Source organism: Colletotrichum acutatum (genome assembly GCF_030867785.1).
Source record: "Colletotrichum acutatum strain CBS 112980 chromosome Unknown BDZ83scaffold_34, whole genome shotgun sequence".
NCBI lineage: Eukaryota > Fungi > Ascomycota > Sordariomycetes > Glomerellales > Glomerellaceae > Colletotrichum > Colletotrichum acutatum.
In genome coordinates, this window is record NW_026849028.1 from 158,935 (window position 1) to 176,518 (window position 17,584).

The window sequence follows — 17,584 nt, forward strand, 5'->3', positions numbered from 1 at the left end:
CACGATGAGATCGCACATATGATCGATCCCTGCAGCCCGGAGAAGAAGCTTACTACACCCTTCCGAACCTGACGCTAGAGTGCGGAAATAGGAGAACCACGAGAAAGATCTTCTCCTCCCCAAACTCAAGCAGTTGTGCCATGGGTGCTATAGGCGGTTGGGTATGTGAGGCTCTCCACGCGAATTTCAAGAATCATCATGAGGTTTCCAGACTCTCCTAATCGAGCAACTACATATCGTCCGTTGCATCCTCGACAAAGACAACGGCAACTCTTGTTATTCTTTCACCTATTCACACGTCGATGCACACAAAATCCTTCAAAGAGAATTCGAAGAATCCCCTTGGATTTTAAAGTCTCTTCAGCAAACCCAGAGTTTTTGAGTCCCCTTTTTGATGCTGCTAGAGCAAGCCACTGAGAAGGGATACTATCTATCACTGTTACTTCTTCCTTGCATTTCCAAAAGTACCCGTATCCGCACAAGCATCTTCTTTAGAGGCTCACCAAACCATCGCCTTAGAGTTAAAAGTCCTATCAAGCAACTCGAAGCCTCTCGAACTTTCGCGCATCTCCAGCAGTGGAAAGGCACGGTCGAGAAAGGGACTGCTCGTATCGGATCGCATCTTTTCTTCATTTTCCACACATTCATGTGCAGAACCCTTTAAAAAAAGGTCCAAACAGTAATCGTGTAGTTCAAAGCAAGCTCAGGCACCTAAAACCCGTTTCCAGTAGGCAGCTGGTAGAGAAAGCCGCCGTGAACGCGCAGTGCTCTCCCCCCTATTGATAATACTTACTCTTATTACCGCAATGCATCATCCACCCTGCAGTAAAAACCGTTCCAAACGGGCACTTGGTACAAGAAAGGAAGAAAATTGAACGATATTCCCGTTCATCATAGACGGTCCTGATCGAGAGAACCGAAGTTGAACTGGCAACCCTCGATGGGTGCCTAAAACAGGGCCCCCTTTCTGGCAACTTGTCTCTTTTCTGTTCAACAGTGGCTCATGCCCACAGCTTCCCGAGGACCATCAAGTTGGAGAATCACGACTTGGATGTGCTGTGCTTCTCGACGGTTGAATCGTCAGATTCATTAATGAACACGAGCGGAAGGCGGAATGGTTGAGGATAAGGGGTGCTAGAGTTTGGATCAAGGGAAAGGTACAGGTGCTCCAAGACCTCCTGTCTATCGCCTGCCGAATGCACATCATCCCCATCGCACGTTCCTTCTCAGAATGACCTTTACAGCCAAGGAGTCCTGGCAGTCTCAACGAGATTACAATTGTCCATCTATTTGTCCTTCGCCCCCGCACTGACCTTTTCGAGGCATCCTCAGATGCACAAACGTTTGCAGAATGAGGTATGCATCGTGGCTGGCCAGGGGTCAGGAAATGACACAACGACCTTTCTTAGCAGACAAATATCTACAAGAGCGTTATCAAAACGGGTGGACAAATGTTCACAAGAGAGCCTTAGAAATTCAAATATGTATGGAGTATAATGCATAGTGTGCGTAAAGAAATTGGTATCATAGATCGACGCACCAACCTCACATCGATCTCAAGCGAGTGAGTAGCTACAACATTCCTATCTTTCTTAATAGCAGAGGCAACAAGACAATTTCTTGCCATGGGAGCCATAGTAATACCGCTTGTACGTCCCGTGTCTGAATTGTCAGTGCAATGGTTACAACCCAGCGGCCTTCACTCTATCTTTCAAATGTGTTCTTCCATACCCCAACTCCGGTGCTATACTTCCAGTCATGAAGTTTCCAACGTGCAAAAAGCCTTGAAGCAATTCTTGGCACATCGTAATGCCTCTCCAACGAGCCGATATTCAATGGTATCCTCACATCACAACACACTTCTTATCCTTCTCCGATTTGCCATGAGTCGCGTTCCTACTAGACGTGGAAACCTCCGTCCACGCAGTAGAACTGGCAACCTCGTGATCAACCTGCTTCTTCTTTTTCTTTTTCTTTTGGGAACCATTCCAACCCCGCCGCTTGGCGTCCTTGATGTTCTTAGCTGCACTCCGCTCGGCACGACTGGGTCTTCTGTTGACCGAGGAATACGACTGCCTGCCGGCAGATGATGTCGATGGCGCCTGTAGCCACGCTGGCATGAGACTTCTGCTGCTGGAAGCTTCAGGCCGGTTTGTGGAGTTTGTGCTGTATATCGTTTCAAGGCGTTCCACCGTTGGTCGTACCGGACCCAACTGGGTCGGGCGTGGGTGACGCGGGATTGGGGCCAGTAGAGGCATCTCGGTTCTGCGGTTCAATTGCTGGCGAGTGGGCGCATCGAATGCGCCAGTGACACCACTAGGCGTGCTGATAATCAATGGCTGGTCTTCGAACTGCGATTCGGCGACTTGATTCTGATCCTGAGCTTGACCCTGGGCTTGAGAAGCAGGCTGCGAGACAGGCTGCGGGACAGATGCCCGGCGAGATCCAGGCCGTCGGCTTCCCACTGGTACGCGCTGGACTGAGCTGAAGTTTCCAGAAAATCGCCTAGATGGAGGCAGTTGCTCATGGCTCCGCAGACTGGCCAACTGATCTGCCATGGGGAATGGTGGCAGTGAAGATCCCGCAATATCGTCGACTCTTGCGTCAGTCGCAGGAGCGGAGTAGGGGTGGCTGTTTAAGGGACCGCCGTCAGGACGAAGATAAGATCCATCACCTGGCTGCGCAGATCTAGGCCAGGTTGACGCATTGGAAAGACGTCTGACTATCGGCACGTCGGTGGTGGACGCTGATTGTGGCTGTCGTAGCTCCGCAGTGTTTGCAGAGGAAGCTGGTGGGATTTCCAAACCCAGCGATGGAGGTGCCTGAACCTGCTGAGCGACCGGGGAAACGACTGATTGTTCGGGAGACACTGCCTCAGAATCTTGGTGTGTCCCAGAACTTGATGGTCGAGCCTCCGAGACTTGGCTGACCATCCGCTGGTCTTCAGGAGAGATGGCATGAGTCTCGCTCTGTCTTCTCGCAGCCATCTGTGGCGAATCCGGTGGCGAGACGTCGTAGATATCGTCGTCAAGATCAGCAGGGGCCGATGGGCTGTGCGTCGGACGAAGTGCCGAGTCTGCAGTGCGCGGCCGGCTCATGAGCGTCGAGTCACTAGCTATTCGAAGATGGTGGCTGGCATTAGCCGGGGGACTGTTGACCGGCTCTTGATAGCTGAGAGGGCGGCCTGATGATTGAGATAGAGCTGGTCGCGTCGGGAGCGCCCAAGCTGACGCGCCAATGGCAGGCGCGGCTGTTTGGGTCCTTGCCGGCTGACTCTGTATCTGCACACCGCCAGGTGTGATGACGGCGTTCCGTAGGAAAGAGGGCAAGTCACCGGGGTCATCCTTTTGGTAGGGAGGCGGCGGTGGAACCCAGTTGTCGGCGTCGCTCTCGTGAGGATGCTCACGTCGGCCGTCAGCTCGCCGATACTCTACCGGTCCAGCGGCCGGCGGTTGCGGGTGGCGGCTTCGGTTCACAGCAGCAGCAGTGGCAGCGCGACGGAGAGTGTTGGTGGAGCGGGGCCCGTCATGCGAGTAAGGGGCTTCGACTGCCTCCTCTGCCTCTTCTTCTCCAATAATTGAGGCGGTCTCGCCTGCCCCAGGCGCCGAAGGTGAGGCTGGCTCTTGAACATTGATACGCGGGGCCGCTCCAATTCGTCTTGGAACGAGAGGGTCGTCTTCGCCGTTGTCGTTGTCGGCCTGTCGTTCTTCTCGGGGCTGTGGCATGGGCGGCATCGGTGGCATCGACGGCATAGATGGCAAAGGGTTGCTCCGGGCTGCAGCACTCGTAGCTGCACGCATCAAGGCACCGCGATCTCCCCGTTTCTGAGCCACAGTCCTGCGACGTACGATAGCGACTTCGGTGTCGATATCTCTTTGTTCCTCTTCGAGCACCTCAGGCTCCTTGGTGCCAACTTCAATCTCAATCTCCGTTCTGACACCATCTTCGATACTGTAGTCGAAGTCCAGGAGGGTAACTCTGCCGCCGTCAATGAAGTCAATGTCGTCCTCCTCAATGATGGATTTTCCAGGAGAGATGCCCCGGGCTGCGATGACGAGGCGCTCCTGTGCCGAAGTCTGACCAAAGCCCGCAACCCACTTCACCGTGCTGACACCGTCGAGTTCGGCAATCTTTGCACCCCAGATGAAAGTGTTCCGGAGCTTATCACACAACATTTGCCATTGAGGGATCCTGGGGTTCTCTTGCGCCCGGGAAGATGACGAACGCGAGGGGGGCCCACTATTTCTTCTTGCTTGTCCAGCCAAGGCTGACAATCCATCAGCCCCTGAGGAGTTGAACTCGGGTACGGCGTCGAGGTCTTCAGGGACACCATAGAGCCAGACGTCCTTTCCTTGGAACCCAGCACTGACAAGATCCCCATGGAAAGTCGCTGCGGGGAGAGTGCAAGGCGTGAGCTTAGCCTGTGATCCTGGGTCGGGTTTCGGGCCCGTGAAATATGTTGTTCCGTTTCTCAGATCTTCAATGCGTACAGCCCTGAACGTCTCGAAACTACGATCATAAGTGAACGTCCAGCTCGCCTCTTCTTGTGCAGAGTCCTGCAACAGCACGGCATGACTGCAGTCACGACTGGTATTGGGAAATAGAATAGACGTAGTCCAAAGCGCGCTGATGCTATCGTCGGCCATTTGGTTGCCTGGGTCATAATATGGAGCTGTGAGGATAACTGTGGTAGGTGGCGATGAGTGAATCGTTGTTCCAAGAATTTGTGTGCCGTCGAATGAGAAGGATAAGGAATCGACTCCATCGCATTTGACAGCGCGTCTATCTGTAGGTAAGGCGCCAGGGTTGACCAGGGATACTTCGATACCTCCTTCGTACGCAGCAGCCAGGACAGAACCGCAGGGCGAGAGGGCAATAGTACGCGGAGCATGATCCAGGATCAGAGACTGGGTGCGGCGCGGCGGCGACTGCTCTAGATCATACAAGTCGACCTGCATTTCAGAAGATAACACAGCCAGCATCGAGCCATCGTCTTTGATACAGGTCGAAACGGGTCGGCGCAAGATCTTGAATTCCCTCTTGACGTCGATATCCTTCCCCCGAACATCGAGAACGTAGATTCGAGATGAGTTGTAGGCTAGGATGTGGTGACCGCGGGGCGACGGACTGAATTGCATTCCCTCGCCGCCGGGGCATGACGAGGAGCTGATGGAATTGGATATCAACTTTATAACAGTTTCGCGGGGTCGCAGGTATGCTTCGAAAAGGTTGCGCTTGACCTCTCTGGCGAATAGTCGCCTGAGGCGCGGAAGATCTTCATCTTTGACATCGGTATCGCGAAGCTGAGGATGGCTCGAGGCATAGGATTCGCATTTGAAGAGGTGGAGGGCATAGAGCTGGGCCTGCTGGGCGACTGATCGCCATTTCGAGTTGAGGAGGACGAGAGACGCAAAGGAGTCGGGGTCGGTAAGCTGCAATATCCTATGGCCAATGTCAGTAAAGCTGTAATAGAAGAGAGATTGAGAGAGATGGCAGGGACATGGCCATACTGTTGGATAATCTCGTCCGGGAGGCGATCAAAAGCGGGATCCGGAGCCAGGATGGGGGGTTTGTCAATGGACGACCGTGATCCCACTTCCCCATGTCCGCCAGCGTCAGTGCTGGTGTCCATGATGGACCAAGGGCAGTCCGATGCTTGCTTGGTTGCTTGCGGCGAAGTTGGTGTCGCTGCGAGGCTAAGAAAGCGAAGGGCGGGAGGAAGTTGACATGATGAATCAATCGTCTGGAGTTTTGGAAAAGGGCCGTTGTTGAGACGAAGAAGGACGGCGGCGCAGCGCAGTGCAGGAGAAGCAGTAGTAGACGCAGAAGCAGAAGCGAAGCGTTAGAGGCAAACGCAAAGACAACAAGTGCAGGAAGCACAACAGTGTGAGCTGAGTGTGTGTGTGGGATCACAGACTTTGTCTCTATTGGGCCTTTTGGTCTTTAGGCTGGGGACTTGGGGATTGGGGACTGAGGGACTTGGACATGCGGCTGCGCGTGCGAACGCAAGCAACATGTGGCGGAGCGACGCTACTGGACCACCTGAAGTTAGCCCAATATCTTTGTATCAGTGGGTGGATGGTGTGAGTGGTGAGTTGCGTGAGGGCATCCTCCAAAACAACCAGGTGCATTTCTGTCTGCCTGCTGCTGGGCTCATTCTGCCCCCCATCCCCCCCTGTTCCTACCGTACTTTACCCACTGGTTTGGCGCTAATCATCGGCGTTGGCACCTTATCGGAAGGTACCCGACCAACCCGAGCTGACCTTGCCTAGATCTTCCGTTCCATGGGGCCCTTGGAGTTTCTTTTCGCAGGCAAACACATTTCAAACAGACCAGGGACCCCCTTTCCATCAACAAGGCGTGACGACCTGCACATTCCAAGTCCTTTCTGTTAAGACTTGGGACTCGAAGGTGCTCAAAATAATCTTGGATAGTAATGGTCAAAGGTCATGAAAGTGAATGATCCATTCCTCTGATTCTGCGACACGCTTCGAGATTCACACCACTACCGATGGCACTATATCAAAAGGCAACCAACATGCATCCCATTGCAACCACAGCTGCACCCTCTTAGCCGCTGGCTCTGCCGTTGATATCTGGGCGATTGGAGCCTGTCTTGCTATGGGAAGGTGGAGATAGAGGCCTTGCCTCAGAGACACAAGGCCTCGCTAGATCAGTTGGAAGCTGACAACATGAGGCTGAGTCTTGAAACAATGTAACAGCAGCAGACTCTCCACCACTTCGTTGGGCTTACTCTTTCTAAGCTTATCTTGGCTTCTCCTTGACTTATCACCATGTGGCTATCGTGAGTCTTTGGTGTCTACTTCATACACAACATCAAACTGGTGGCGGCTGGCTATCCGCTAAGAACCAACAGAGAATGGCAGACTCGTTCTCTGACTGGTGCTGCTTTGACGCTGTTGGGGAAGACATTGAAACAGGGATGCGGAACCTAAGCGGCAACCTGCGAATCGCGATATGCAGGGAGAGAGCCTACTATCAACTGTGTCAAGTTGAGCCCCGAAGGCATTAACCATGTGTCTCTTTTGAGCAGCCACCAGTCTCATCTCGACATAACTCTACAAGTGTGAAAGATGGGCCTTTTCACATCTCAGCTAGAAAGGTGGAATGCCCCGCCTACTACCTTAGCCTAACCGCCTGACACGACTCTCTTCCAACAGTCCACCTCCAACACGCAGAAAGCCCAGCGACTCGCCGAAGTTGTAGAATTTCCGAATGCGGATGCGCAAGATATATCGTCGTGGTTGCTTCAAGCCTTCAAGCCCTTCACAGCGACCAACCACAGCGAGACGCCAAACACCCTCCGGGCGAAGGGTGATGCTATTTTTGGATGTCGTGGTTGAACACCACATGCTGAGTGGGTGCCTCCACGGCTAAACCCGCCATTCGGAGACCTTCGTCAAAAAGAGACAGCGGACGCCATGTGTAAGACAGATAGCCTGATGCCATCTTATATTGCTCGAAGCAGTATGGCAGATTCGTCTTACCAACGGTATCACGAGACAAGTCAGCTGGCTTCACTTTCTCAATCCTTACTTTTTCGAGGTGCCGGCTTACCTAACCCGGACACGACTCGGCACCGAGTCGGAATACGACAAGAATGGACACCCGAGTCTTGAGAATGTCTCGCCGGCGCTATTTCTGGACCTTGTGAAGTTTTCCTATGGGCCATGAGTCCATGACTGCTGGAGACCTTCCCCAGTGTTTCTTGCTTCATCTAAGCAACGGTCCCTTGGAAGAAGCCCATATTTACCCCGACTGAATGCTACAGAATAAGGAGCAGTGACGCCAAAAAGCAGGGAGCGATAAGAGCTCTGTGACAACGGATAAGGATCAACAAGAAATTCTCGAGTCTTGATCCTTGGCACACAGAGGGGAACACGGCCGGTACTCGAGCAAGGATAGAAGCTCGTCGACGGGCTACGAGAACGCGGAAGCCTCATCTATCAGATGAAGCGCCAAGCCGGCAGCACCCTGCGCAGAGGGAGGAACCGTAGTCCCCTACGCGTGCGTGGCCGTGTTCGTGCCAGGAGCTCTCTGTTACTGGTGCTGTTTGAGCCTGGAAAACTTCATCATTGTCCCTTTTTCAGGATGAACCGAGTGGCGGTGAGCCACTTGGACAAATCGGTAACTGATGAGAAAGTACGCAACGGATTGTTTTTTGCGGCAGTTTTGCTCCGATACGATCAAACAGATGACGATGCCCTTGTCTCTCCCTTGGTGAACCACTGCCGTCCTGTTACCGAAAACAGCGAAGCCCCGGCTCTTCGGCGGCCTGCTGTTGGACTGTTGGATAACGCTCCAGTGTTTCCAGTGGTCCCCTGGAGGCTTGGGGGGGGTGGGGGGTTCGCTGGGTCTCTTTACAAGGACTTTCTGGCTTCCAGAACGCGCTCTTGGCCAGCTTTACCTGCGTGCCCTGCCTCGAGCCGGCCAACAGAAGGTACAGGCCCTGGCGACGTCACTGCAGATGGGATACTTGGCAGTGCGCTGACACAGCCCGTGCCCCCTATCAAGCCTGCAGCCCGCAGCCAGCATGGAGGCCCTGGCGTGGAATCGTGGATGGGAGATGGCAGTTGTAGTACGTGAGGTGGGCATTATCACCCCAGAAAACCCGCATTCCCACCTCCCGTATCCATTCTTCAGTGAGGTGAGAGGGTTGGGGTACCCAGCCGTAGCGGTTGGGTAGGCGAAGCCAAAGTTAACAAAGACATGCTCGGCGCCGCCAAAATTCGACACATTCCATATTATCGTTCTCAGCGATATCGATCGTCAATGTAGACGGTGGCCCACCCCTTTCTCTCTTTGGAAACTTTCACTACATCTACAACCTCTTCTCGTCCGAGGTTGTGCGCAGGTCCATCTACGATCCCCTCAAGACTCATCTTCGGCGTCTTACCCGCGCCATCTCACTGCTGCAGAGAGTCTGTGAGACTGGCACGGATCCCTCCTCGGAAACGACATGCAGCAGCCGCTACTTTAGCTTCATTCTCTCGCATTCACTCACTCGCAGTCTCGCTCCTCCTGCTGCTTTCCCCCGCTCGGCTTTGGGCTCTTGTCTCCCGAAGCAGAGCAGACGGCTTCCCACGGTGGCTCTCACGTGGGATCGCGCAGCGCCGCCGCAGCCCGCGGGACCATATGACCTCGAAACATGTTCACCCCTCCTTCGACCCGTCATGGAGACGAGGAAGTTCAACTGGCGGAGATACTCTGCGCCAGTTGCCATCGCCAGCATGATCCTAGCGGCCCTCTCCGTCGTCCTCTACTTCAACATTCGTGAATATCTCGCAGTTCGAGATGAGGTCCGATTTGATGTATCTCTTTCCTCCAAAAAAATACCTGGCGGTACGTCGCACAATAGTACTGACGCTGCGTGACAGGCCAACTTGCCGAGGGTCACCGTCGATCTCGGCTATGCGAGGTATTCTGGGAATTCGCTCCCGAGCGGTGTGAACCAGTTTCTGGGAATGCGGTATGCCGCGCCTCCGATAGGAAATCTGAGATGGCGAGCACCTCAAGATCCCGAGCCGAAAGAGGGCACGACAGATGCCATCGATGTAAGGCACTGGGCTGTGATGTTGGATCGACACGCTGACAGAACCTCAGTTTGGACCTATTTGTCTCGGGACGGATGTGACTTATCCTACTTCAGGTCAAGATGAGGACTGTTTATACGCCAACGTCTGGTCACCAACAAACACGACGGCCGACGCAAAGCTTCCTGTATGGTTGTTCATTCAAGGCGGTGGTAAGACTCCCTCCACTCACACGACATTGCTTCATGTAGAAATGAGAGCCTACTTGTATTCAAGCTCTTGTGCGTCGGTCTTGTAGTAAGTCCCTGTCTGACACAGCTTCAGGTTACACCTCAAATGCCAATCCCAACTGGAACGGCTCTCAAGTTGTCGATGTCTCGGGCAAGAATGTCGTTTTTGTAAATTTCAACTACAGGGTCGGACTTTGGGGATTCCTGGCGAGTGACCGGGTTCGAAAAGATGGCGAGCTGAATGTGGGACTCTTGGACCAGCGACTAATGATGAAATGGGTTCAGACTCACATATCAAAGGTGAGATCTCACACTGTTTCATGTCATTTTCAGCCATACTCACAAGCATTACAGTTTGGCGGTGATCCAAATCATGTAGTCATCCACGGCCTCTCAGCCGGAGCAGGCTCGGTCGCCCTTCACCTCGCAGCTTACGGCGGGCGCGACGACAAGCTCTTCAAAGGCGCCATGTCCGAGTCGGTCTTCTTCCCCGCGCAGCCTCGTGTTCCGGAGCTTGAGTACCAGTTCAACCAGACGCTGGCCAAGGTAGGCTGCACAGATGACAAGGACCAGATGGGTTGTCTGCGCGGCAAAGACATTAAAGCGATCCAGGACGCCAATATCGCATCGCCGTTTCCAGGGAGGGCGGCAAACCCGCACTTTTACTGGACTCCATGTATAGACGGCGACATTCTGCAAGACTACCCGTACCGGCTCTACGACAAGGGTTCATTCATCAAAGTTCCCGTCCTCTTTGGGACAGGAAGCAACGGTTAGTCCCGTCATCCTATTGCAACAGCGACTGAGGTACTCACACACTCCTTCAGAGGGATCCGTCTTCGCCGCCAACGTCGCAACCCAAGACCAATTCGTCTCCTTCATGACAGACAACTACCCGAAACTCACAAAGAACGAGACCGACCCTATGCTGCAAAAGTACCCCCTGTTGCCGCCACTCCCGAACCACAACGTCTGGTTCCCGTCCACCAGCCAAGCCTACGGCGAGACGACCTTCATCTGCCCCGCCAACACCATCATGAACGCCTACGCGGCCGCCAACCGCTCCGGGACGAGCTGGTCCTACCGCTTCAACGTCCAGGACAACGACAACACGGCCTCCGGCCTCGGCGTCCCGCACGTGTTTGAGGCGCCCGCCATCTTTGGCATCGACGCGTGTCCTACGCCCGACAGCTTCCGGACGTATAACAAACCTATTGTCTCGCTGATGATGAAGTACGTCATCTCGTTCGTGCGCGATTTGAATCCCAACACTTATAAGCTCGCGGGTGCTCCGGACTGGGGCGATTGGGGACGGAATCAGTCGCGGTTCGTGTTTGAGTTGAATAAGAACCGGATGGAGAATGTCGATGATGGGCAGAGAGATCGGTGTAACTTTTGGAAGGGGATCGTGGAGGTCATGGAGCAATGAGGGAGGGCCTTTTTCTTGGATATTAGAGTGCCGAGGGCCATGGATAATGAGGCGTTTGCATCTGGTGGGTTGGTTTCTTATTTTTTTTTCTTGTGCATACGAGGAGATGGCATATCGGGTTGATACCAGCATTGGATGATACACATAATGTGTCTATTTCAGATTTCTTTCTACTGCATAATCTCAACATTGCTCTTACAGTACGTGTCTTTTTCTCCAAGGACTATCGATCTTCTTCACTACATAACAACCTTTTATTGCAATATGATGGAGCTTAGTGAGAGCGTAAATAAATGCTACTTTAGTCGTTTGACACGATAGACTTACATGCGTTGGAGTAAGTGGAGGCAGTAGAAAACCACCAGGGAACGACATCCTAAATGGGTAAAGTCAAGGGAACCTGTGCCGCAAATTCGGGCATCCGACGGGGCCAACCTGCATGTGCTTACTTCGAATGCTCAGCAGAATCGCCAGTAAACGAGGCCTGGACTGGACAGTTGCGTCACGGGCATGGCATGGTGCCGCTTTCTCTCATGTGACTGACGAACTCAACGCAGTGGCGCGGCACAAGGCAGCCGCCTCAACAATCAGAGGTTGTCGTCGCGGCAATTCATCGTAGTCAACCTCGGGAAAAGCACATCTTGTGAGATTACAGAGTCGGTCTAGTTCGGCTGTACGCAAGATTCCCCGTCTCATTTTTAGGTTTCAGTTTCACGCCAAAAGACCGAAAATTAAAAAAGATGCCTTTGAAGGACCTCCAAATTGAGGGGCCTCAGAGGGATGGGGAGAAGTTGAAGCATGAAGAGACAGACGCACTCGATGACGCGGACTGGGAGCACGTAGGGACGTCTATCGATGAAAAAGGTATGTCTACGTGTCCAACGTTTTCAGATCAGTTGTGAGAATCATTCCAAGTCTGGGAAGAGTCTGGTAGTTGACGGCGCAGTAGAAACGGCTGAAGAGGAGTGTACGGAAGACAAGCAAGTCTTCCCGCCGAGTGAGGTAGTCTCCGAGAGACCGGAGCGCCGGTGGCAGGGGCTCCGGAGACAGGAGGATGAGGCGAAAGGGAATGTTGTTTCTGAGCTTGTGAGTTCCTGTTTCTTCTAACATTACGGGAGAGGCGGTGAAGCTGACCATGCCTCTTGTCTGTGGTAGCTCTTCTTTCTAGCTGGATTGTTTTTATGGGCTGTCTAATGCCTCAACCTTGGATTCTTCTTAGGGCTCGTCAAATCATTAAAACTTATTCGCTATGCAACTTCATGAAACTGCCGCCCTGTATGCTACTCTTCAGTCAATGATATACCACACACGACCGATGCTCCGCATCACTGGAAGTGATAACCATTGCCTCAAAACACACTCCATCTTGTCCCGCAGTCGCTCTCGTTACTTAGGGCCATGAAACAGCCTCAGAGAGAGCGGGTCGAGGAAGCGTAAATTCTTCTCTACCGGGCTTGCGTCCAGTGATGAAGTATCTGACATATGCTCATCAGCTGTAGTCGAGGACATGATGAAGATGTCGGAAATGTCGGAGATCATGCTTACATTGGCCAGTAACCATGAATCATTCGGTCCTTGATATCCCTCCGTACCTGAACGAGGAAAAGGTCGACCTGGTCGCGAGACCACTTATGACCACGGGTCAACGCAGCCATAGAGAAGCCCTCGATACCGGTACGGAGATTCTCACTATTCCATATGCCTATTTCCTTCCACTTGTAGTCCCTCGGCCAAGGATTGATCGGCCACTTGGTCTTGGTCATCTGGACGTCGACGAACCCAGCCTCTATCATGACCTGTTTGAGTGAGGCTACGTCAGGGAACGGGCGTCCTAATATCACCGAGGCCTCTGCGAGCAAGTTTGCCCACGTCTGAAGTGCTGAATCAGGCCTCAGCGTTCCATCGCCAGACGTCGGATAGAGGTCGATTTCTTGCACTTCAACCCAACCCCCGGGTTCAAGAAAACTTTGCGTCGCTTCCAGTCAGCTATTCGCCATCATTTTCTTTGAGAAATATCAGATATTGTAGAGGCATGCTTACTCATAACAGTTTTTTAGGTACTTTTGCCAGTCGCTGATACCTGAGGTGATGACTCTGCTGTGAATATACTGAAAAGGCCGTGAGTATGTCCAAGGGTCTTCAGCATCAGTGACTTGGAACTTGACGTTGGGTGGAACGCTGAGAGAGAATGTCAGCCTATCTCGCATGCAACTGCTTGCTGGCGAATGTCGAGCATTAAAGAGAAATAGATACTCACTAGTAAGGCATCGTCGGTGAGAGATCAACGGCGATAACCTGTCGGATACCTCTGTAAGTAACAGCCAAACATAGCAGCCAGTAGCATTGGTGACATGCTTGAAGGGCACATATACGTAAGAGCATTACTCACCTCAGCTTCGGGGTGTTCGTCTCCGAAGTCAAGAGCCCAGATACCGGTGCCCGTACCTATGTCGAGTACTCTGCCAACCATGGAACCAGGTTGACATGGTGGAGCAACGCCGAGCTTGTTGTCCGTTACGAGAAGCCACATTGAATGCGTTAAATCTACACCGTTTGTTAGAAAAGAAAGTTGAAGCAAAATGTCTAGTGGCTCATAAGTACCTAGCCTCTCCAGCTCTTTGTCATCGTTGGGAAAGATATATGCTTGTACAGGTTTAGAAGTGCCCTCAAATATGGTGGATCGTATGGATTAAGGTTACCTCCATCTTTGTAGTGGTGGTAGGTTCTGCCGTTTTCATTCCTGTACTGTAAGATAGACTCTCGAAGGCTAATGCTGGAGGAAGCTGCGTCCTTTGCAGGAGATGTGAGCGATGTGAGGCGCCTCGAAGGTCCAGGACCTACAACTTACATCGTCTCCAAAGGCTGAATCGACGTCACCGTGGTTTGTCTCTGGCTGTTAAATTTTGAGGTCTGTTTAGACATAAGACGCCAAATGATGTTTGGCGGGCTCAGTCTTACCTCCTGGTCAACCACAATCTCAACGGGTCGATTATCTTGCGGCATGTTCAGAGTCACAATTCGTTATAACACCGGCTCATGATTACGTTTCGCGTATGGAACCAACCTTTCGGTTGTCGTAAACAGATCAAGAGAAAAGAAACAACAAGGTCAAGACTGGCGCGGGGCAGCAGCTGTTTTTGTGATGGAATTCGGCACTCTGGGGGTAGCCCGCCCTTGTCCTTGACCACAGAGGCACAGAAGAACCAACGAACGGCCAAACCAACATGCATACGCGTCTTTAGAAATGGTCATCCATCGATAGAGTGGATACATGGAAGAGGCACAGTCGCTTGGTATTCACCTTATCGAACGCAGTGTGACAGGGGCAGGACGGACCTGCACCATAACCGGACGGTTGGATCAGGCAATCTCATCGCCGCTAGCCTACCATCGTGGACCAGCTTCGAACAAGTTTCATTTTCTGTGCCTTGAATTTCTCAACGATCATCGACTGCATTATTTAGGATAATAAAATGAAGGTGCTGAAGTCGCATCGACATGACTAGTCATGGGTAGTTTGGAGCAACGCCCGCGGCGAACCGCTTCTTCCCTACAAAGACTAAGTAAGATATCGATGCGAACCATCTTTTATTCCATAGCGTGAAGGTTGCATCGCTCGTACTAGTGTCAGTTCTCATAGCCGATCCACTCTCCTATAGCGTCTCTTACGTTAGACATTCTCATTGGTATTCAGTGCCGCCGTCAAGACCAGCTAGGTAACCCACCTGAGGGCAGAGCCTCTGTATCGCTATACAACCTTTGACATCCAGCTTAGATAAGAGAGATGGTATAGACATTATTCAGCTTGCCGGTAACTCGTTCCATTCAATTAACTCCTTGTACAAATCTCCTACGCTAATCTAAGTCATGTTGCACTTGTATGCATTCACGTCAGTAGCATTGACATTGAGCGTCCTATAAAAATATCCTCCCAATCCAAATTTGTCCCTCCTCTAGCACTTGCACATAAACTTCCATCAAGATGCAGCCGGCGTGTGGCTTTGAGATGGGGCTGGACTTGTAGCAGAAGTCGGGCTCGTAGTGTAAGCTGTGTTCTCAGCTGGAGCCGAAGCTGCAGCCGGAGGGGAAGATGGCGTCTCAGCCGGTGCCAGAGTCTGAGCCGCAGGGGAGGCAGCGGCTTCAGGGGACGGAGGGGCCGGGGGAGCCGGGCTGTCCACCTTCTCTGGCTTACGACCGATGATGAAGTATCTGTATCGTGTCAGCTGAATAGTCTCCTCGGCCTGAACTCTCCACTACTCGGGATACCTACGCTGGCCACCATGCGTGGATGGTTCTATCCTTGATGTTGTTGCGTACATCAATGAGGAAGACGTTGACTTCATCCCGCGACCAATCCAGGGCACGCGTCAAAGCCGCCATCGTGAAGCCCTCGAGACCGCTAGAGACATTCTCGCCGTGCCAGGAGCCGATTTCTTTATACTTCTCATCTTTGGGCCAAGTGTTGGTGGGCCACTTGTACAGATCCAACGACACGTCCACAAAGCCTACCTCTGTGAGAAGATCCTTCAATGGCGGGACTTCAACATAGGGGCGACCGAACTTCTCTGATGCCTCGAGAAGGAGGTCACACCACTTAATCAGCGAGTGCTCGTGCGTGAGAGTTCCATCGTCTGATCGCGGATAGAGATCGAACTCCTGCAGTTCAATCCATCCGCCAGGCTCCAGATTGCTTGATTCAAAGAGTCAGCGTGCTGTTCATGTTTGAAGTACTTCTTTCTCAACCAAGAATATTTGATGCATCAAGTTGTAAAGACTCACTCATAACAACGCTGAAGATACAGCTTCCAGTCACCGATACTGGAAGTCATAACTCGGCTGTGGATGTAGGAAAATGGCCGGGACCATGTCCACTCTTCCTCAGCATCATCGACTTCAAATCTGCAATTTGGGGGCACGCTGTGACGATGAAATCTGTCAGGAATTGTATCTCGTATACACGCCTTTGTGAAGTCAACTCACTAGCCAGGAAGAGTCGGCGATAGATCAATGCCATACACCTATTAAGCAGTCGCAGTCAGATGAAGTACATTTTATATCAGGGAGCACACCAAGAGACGAGATGAGCCCACATCGCAGACTTACTTCAGCTTCAGGGTGCTCATCGGCAAAGTTGAGGGCCCAAATGCCAGATCCAGTTCCAACATCGAGCACCCGACCGACTTTGGTGCCTTCCCTGCAAGGCGGGGCAACTCCAAGTCTATCGTCGAGCGCAAGAAGCCACAAATGATGCTGCAAATCTGGATACAAAGTCAGAGAAGTGTTGTCGTAGAAGGCGGAACCATGTGAGATAGCGTACCTAGCCTGTCCAATTCTCGCTCGTCGTTGGGAAGATTGTATTCTAGAGCTGCGTCAGAATGAAGCCTTTGAACAAGCCAAAAGCACGAATGCACATACTGCCGTCTTTGTATCGGTGGTAGGTCCTGCCATTTTCGAGACGGTAGTCAAGAAGAGAATTGCGAATACTGGTGCTTGACGAAGCTACGCTCTGGAAGATGAGACAGTGTATGAGATATTGGCCTTCCTCTTCAGTCTGGGGTACTGCCTCTGGCATAACGAGCTTGAGCTTACACTTCCCACTTCTGAACGAATATCATCCTGATATTTTACAATCAGTATACTTGTGAAGCAAAGATCGTTATATTACGGAAGGGTAGCTCCACTTACATCGTCCACGTCAAGGACCGCGGCGTTATTGTCATGAGCCATGTTGGCCGTGTCGAAAGCTTCAGTCAATCTTACTGAACCACAGTACTGGGTCAAGTCTGTCAACAAGTAAGGTATGTCACAAATTCGGGGGAAAAAAAGACTGAAGAGTAGCAGCGATGGGGGGTTGGACTGGGCTCTACAATCCCTTTTGTGCAAAGCACAAAACCGGCCTTGCCAACATGCCCCCAGCCAACCCCTCTTCTTCGCAAGAGAAACCAACGGGGAAACATGCATATGCGCACCGATGGCGTTGCCACCGCGTTGCAAACAAATGTGGAACTGAAGAAGATGCGACCGAATAGGAAGGTCCAATTTCGGACAAGGGGAAAATAATGTCTTCCACTGAATGGATGGTAATGCTTGTCACATCTGACCTCGGCCGCTCCCATCCTTGTCTGCAAAGGCTCGAGGCAAACATCGAGACTGTTAGTCAACTAGCTTTCCCTTACCCATGCCGCTGGCGTCCAACAGTGTGCAGTTGACAAGGTGCCAGCTCAACGAACAATAGAGCCTGGCTGGTAACCATGGAAGCCTCGACTCGAAGAAGACCATTCGGCAATTGAACCGCAACTTAAGCCATAAGCCATTTGGATAGAAAGATTACGGCGAGCGTAAATTGTTTGTTGTTCATGTCTAAGCAAGTC

General features: G+C 52.1%; 5 protein-coding genes across 5 annotated transcripts; 2 read left to right on the forward strand and 3 right to left on the reverse strand.

Moving 5' to 3' along the window:
* Positions 1-1,463: 1,463 nt before the first annotated feature.
* Positions 1,464-5,940, reverse strand: BDZ83DRAFT_668818 (F-box domain-containing protein). Its single transcript, XM_060511109.1, has 2 exons — positions 5,511-5,940; positions 1,464-5,442 (listed from the first exon to the last, which is right to left on the reverse strand). Exons 1-2 carry the CDS (start codon positions 5,630-5,632, stop codon positions 1,845-1,847), a joined length of 3,720 nt encoding a protein of 1,239 aa, XP_060366263.1. The 5' UTR covers positions 5,633-5,940; the 3' UTR covers positions 1,464-1,844.
* A 1,732-nt stretch (positions 5,941-7,672) lies between these two features.
* On the forward strand, positions 7,673-8,659 carry BDZ83DRAFT_266984 (uncharacterized protein). The gene has a single exon (XM_060502031.1). It carries the CDS (start codon positions 7,972-7,974, stop codon positions 8,605-8,607), a length of 636 nt encoding a protein of 211 aa, XP_060366264.1. The 5' UTR covers positions 7,673-7,971; the 3' UTR covers positions 8,608-8,659.
* A 651-nt stretch (positions 8,660-9,310) lies between these two features.
* On the forward strand, positions 9,311-11,575 carry BDZ83DRAFT_616746 (Alpha/Beta hydrolase protein). The gene is made up of 5 exons (XM_060507993.1): positions 9,311-9,575; positions 9,625-9,766; positions 9,879-10,084; positions 10,139-10,556; positions 10,612-11,575. Exons 1-5 carry the CDS (start codon positions 9,486-9,488, stop codon positions 11,211-11,213), a joined length of 1,458 nt encoding a protein of 485 aa, XP_060366265.1. The 5' UTR covers positions 9,311-9,485; the 3' UTR covers positions 11,214-11,575.
* A 1,028-nt stretch (positions 11,576-12,603) lies between these two features.
* Positions 12,604-14,216, reverse strand: BDZ83DRAFT_751043 (S-adenosyl-L-methionine-dependent methyltransferase; the record flags this gene model as incomplete). Its single annotated transcript, XM_060513999.1, has 9 exons — positions 12,604-12,688; positions 12,759-13,178; positions 13,254-13,391; positions 13,471-13,508; positions 13,603-13,757; positions 13,815-13,856; positions 13,913-14,003; positions 14,062-14,106; positions 14,172-14,216. The coding sequence occupies 9 exons, from the start codon at positions 14,214-14,216 to the stop codon at positions 12,604-12,606; spliced, it is 1,059 nt and encodes a 352-aa protein (XP_060366266.1).
* A 1,263-nt stretch (positions 14,217-15,479) lies between these two features.
* BDZ83DRAFT_574850 (methyltransferase domain-containing protein) lies at positions 15,480-16,785 on the reverse strand (the record flags this gene model as incomplete). The annotated part of the gene is made up of 6 exons (XM_060504746.1): positions 15,480-15,903; positions 15,993-16,130; positions 16,194-16,231; positions 16,317-16,471; positions 16,531-16,572; positions 16,629-16,785. 6 exons carry the CDS (start codon positions 16,783-16,785, stop codon positions 15,480-15,482), a joined length of 954 nt encoding a protein of 317 aa, XP_060366267.1.
* Between the last annotated feature and the right edge of the window lie 799 nt (positions 16,786-17,584).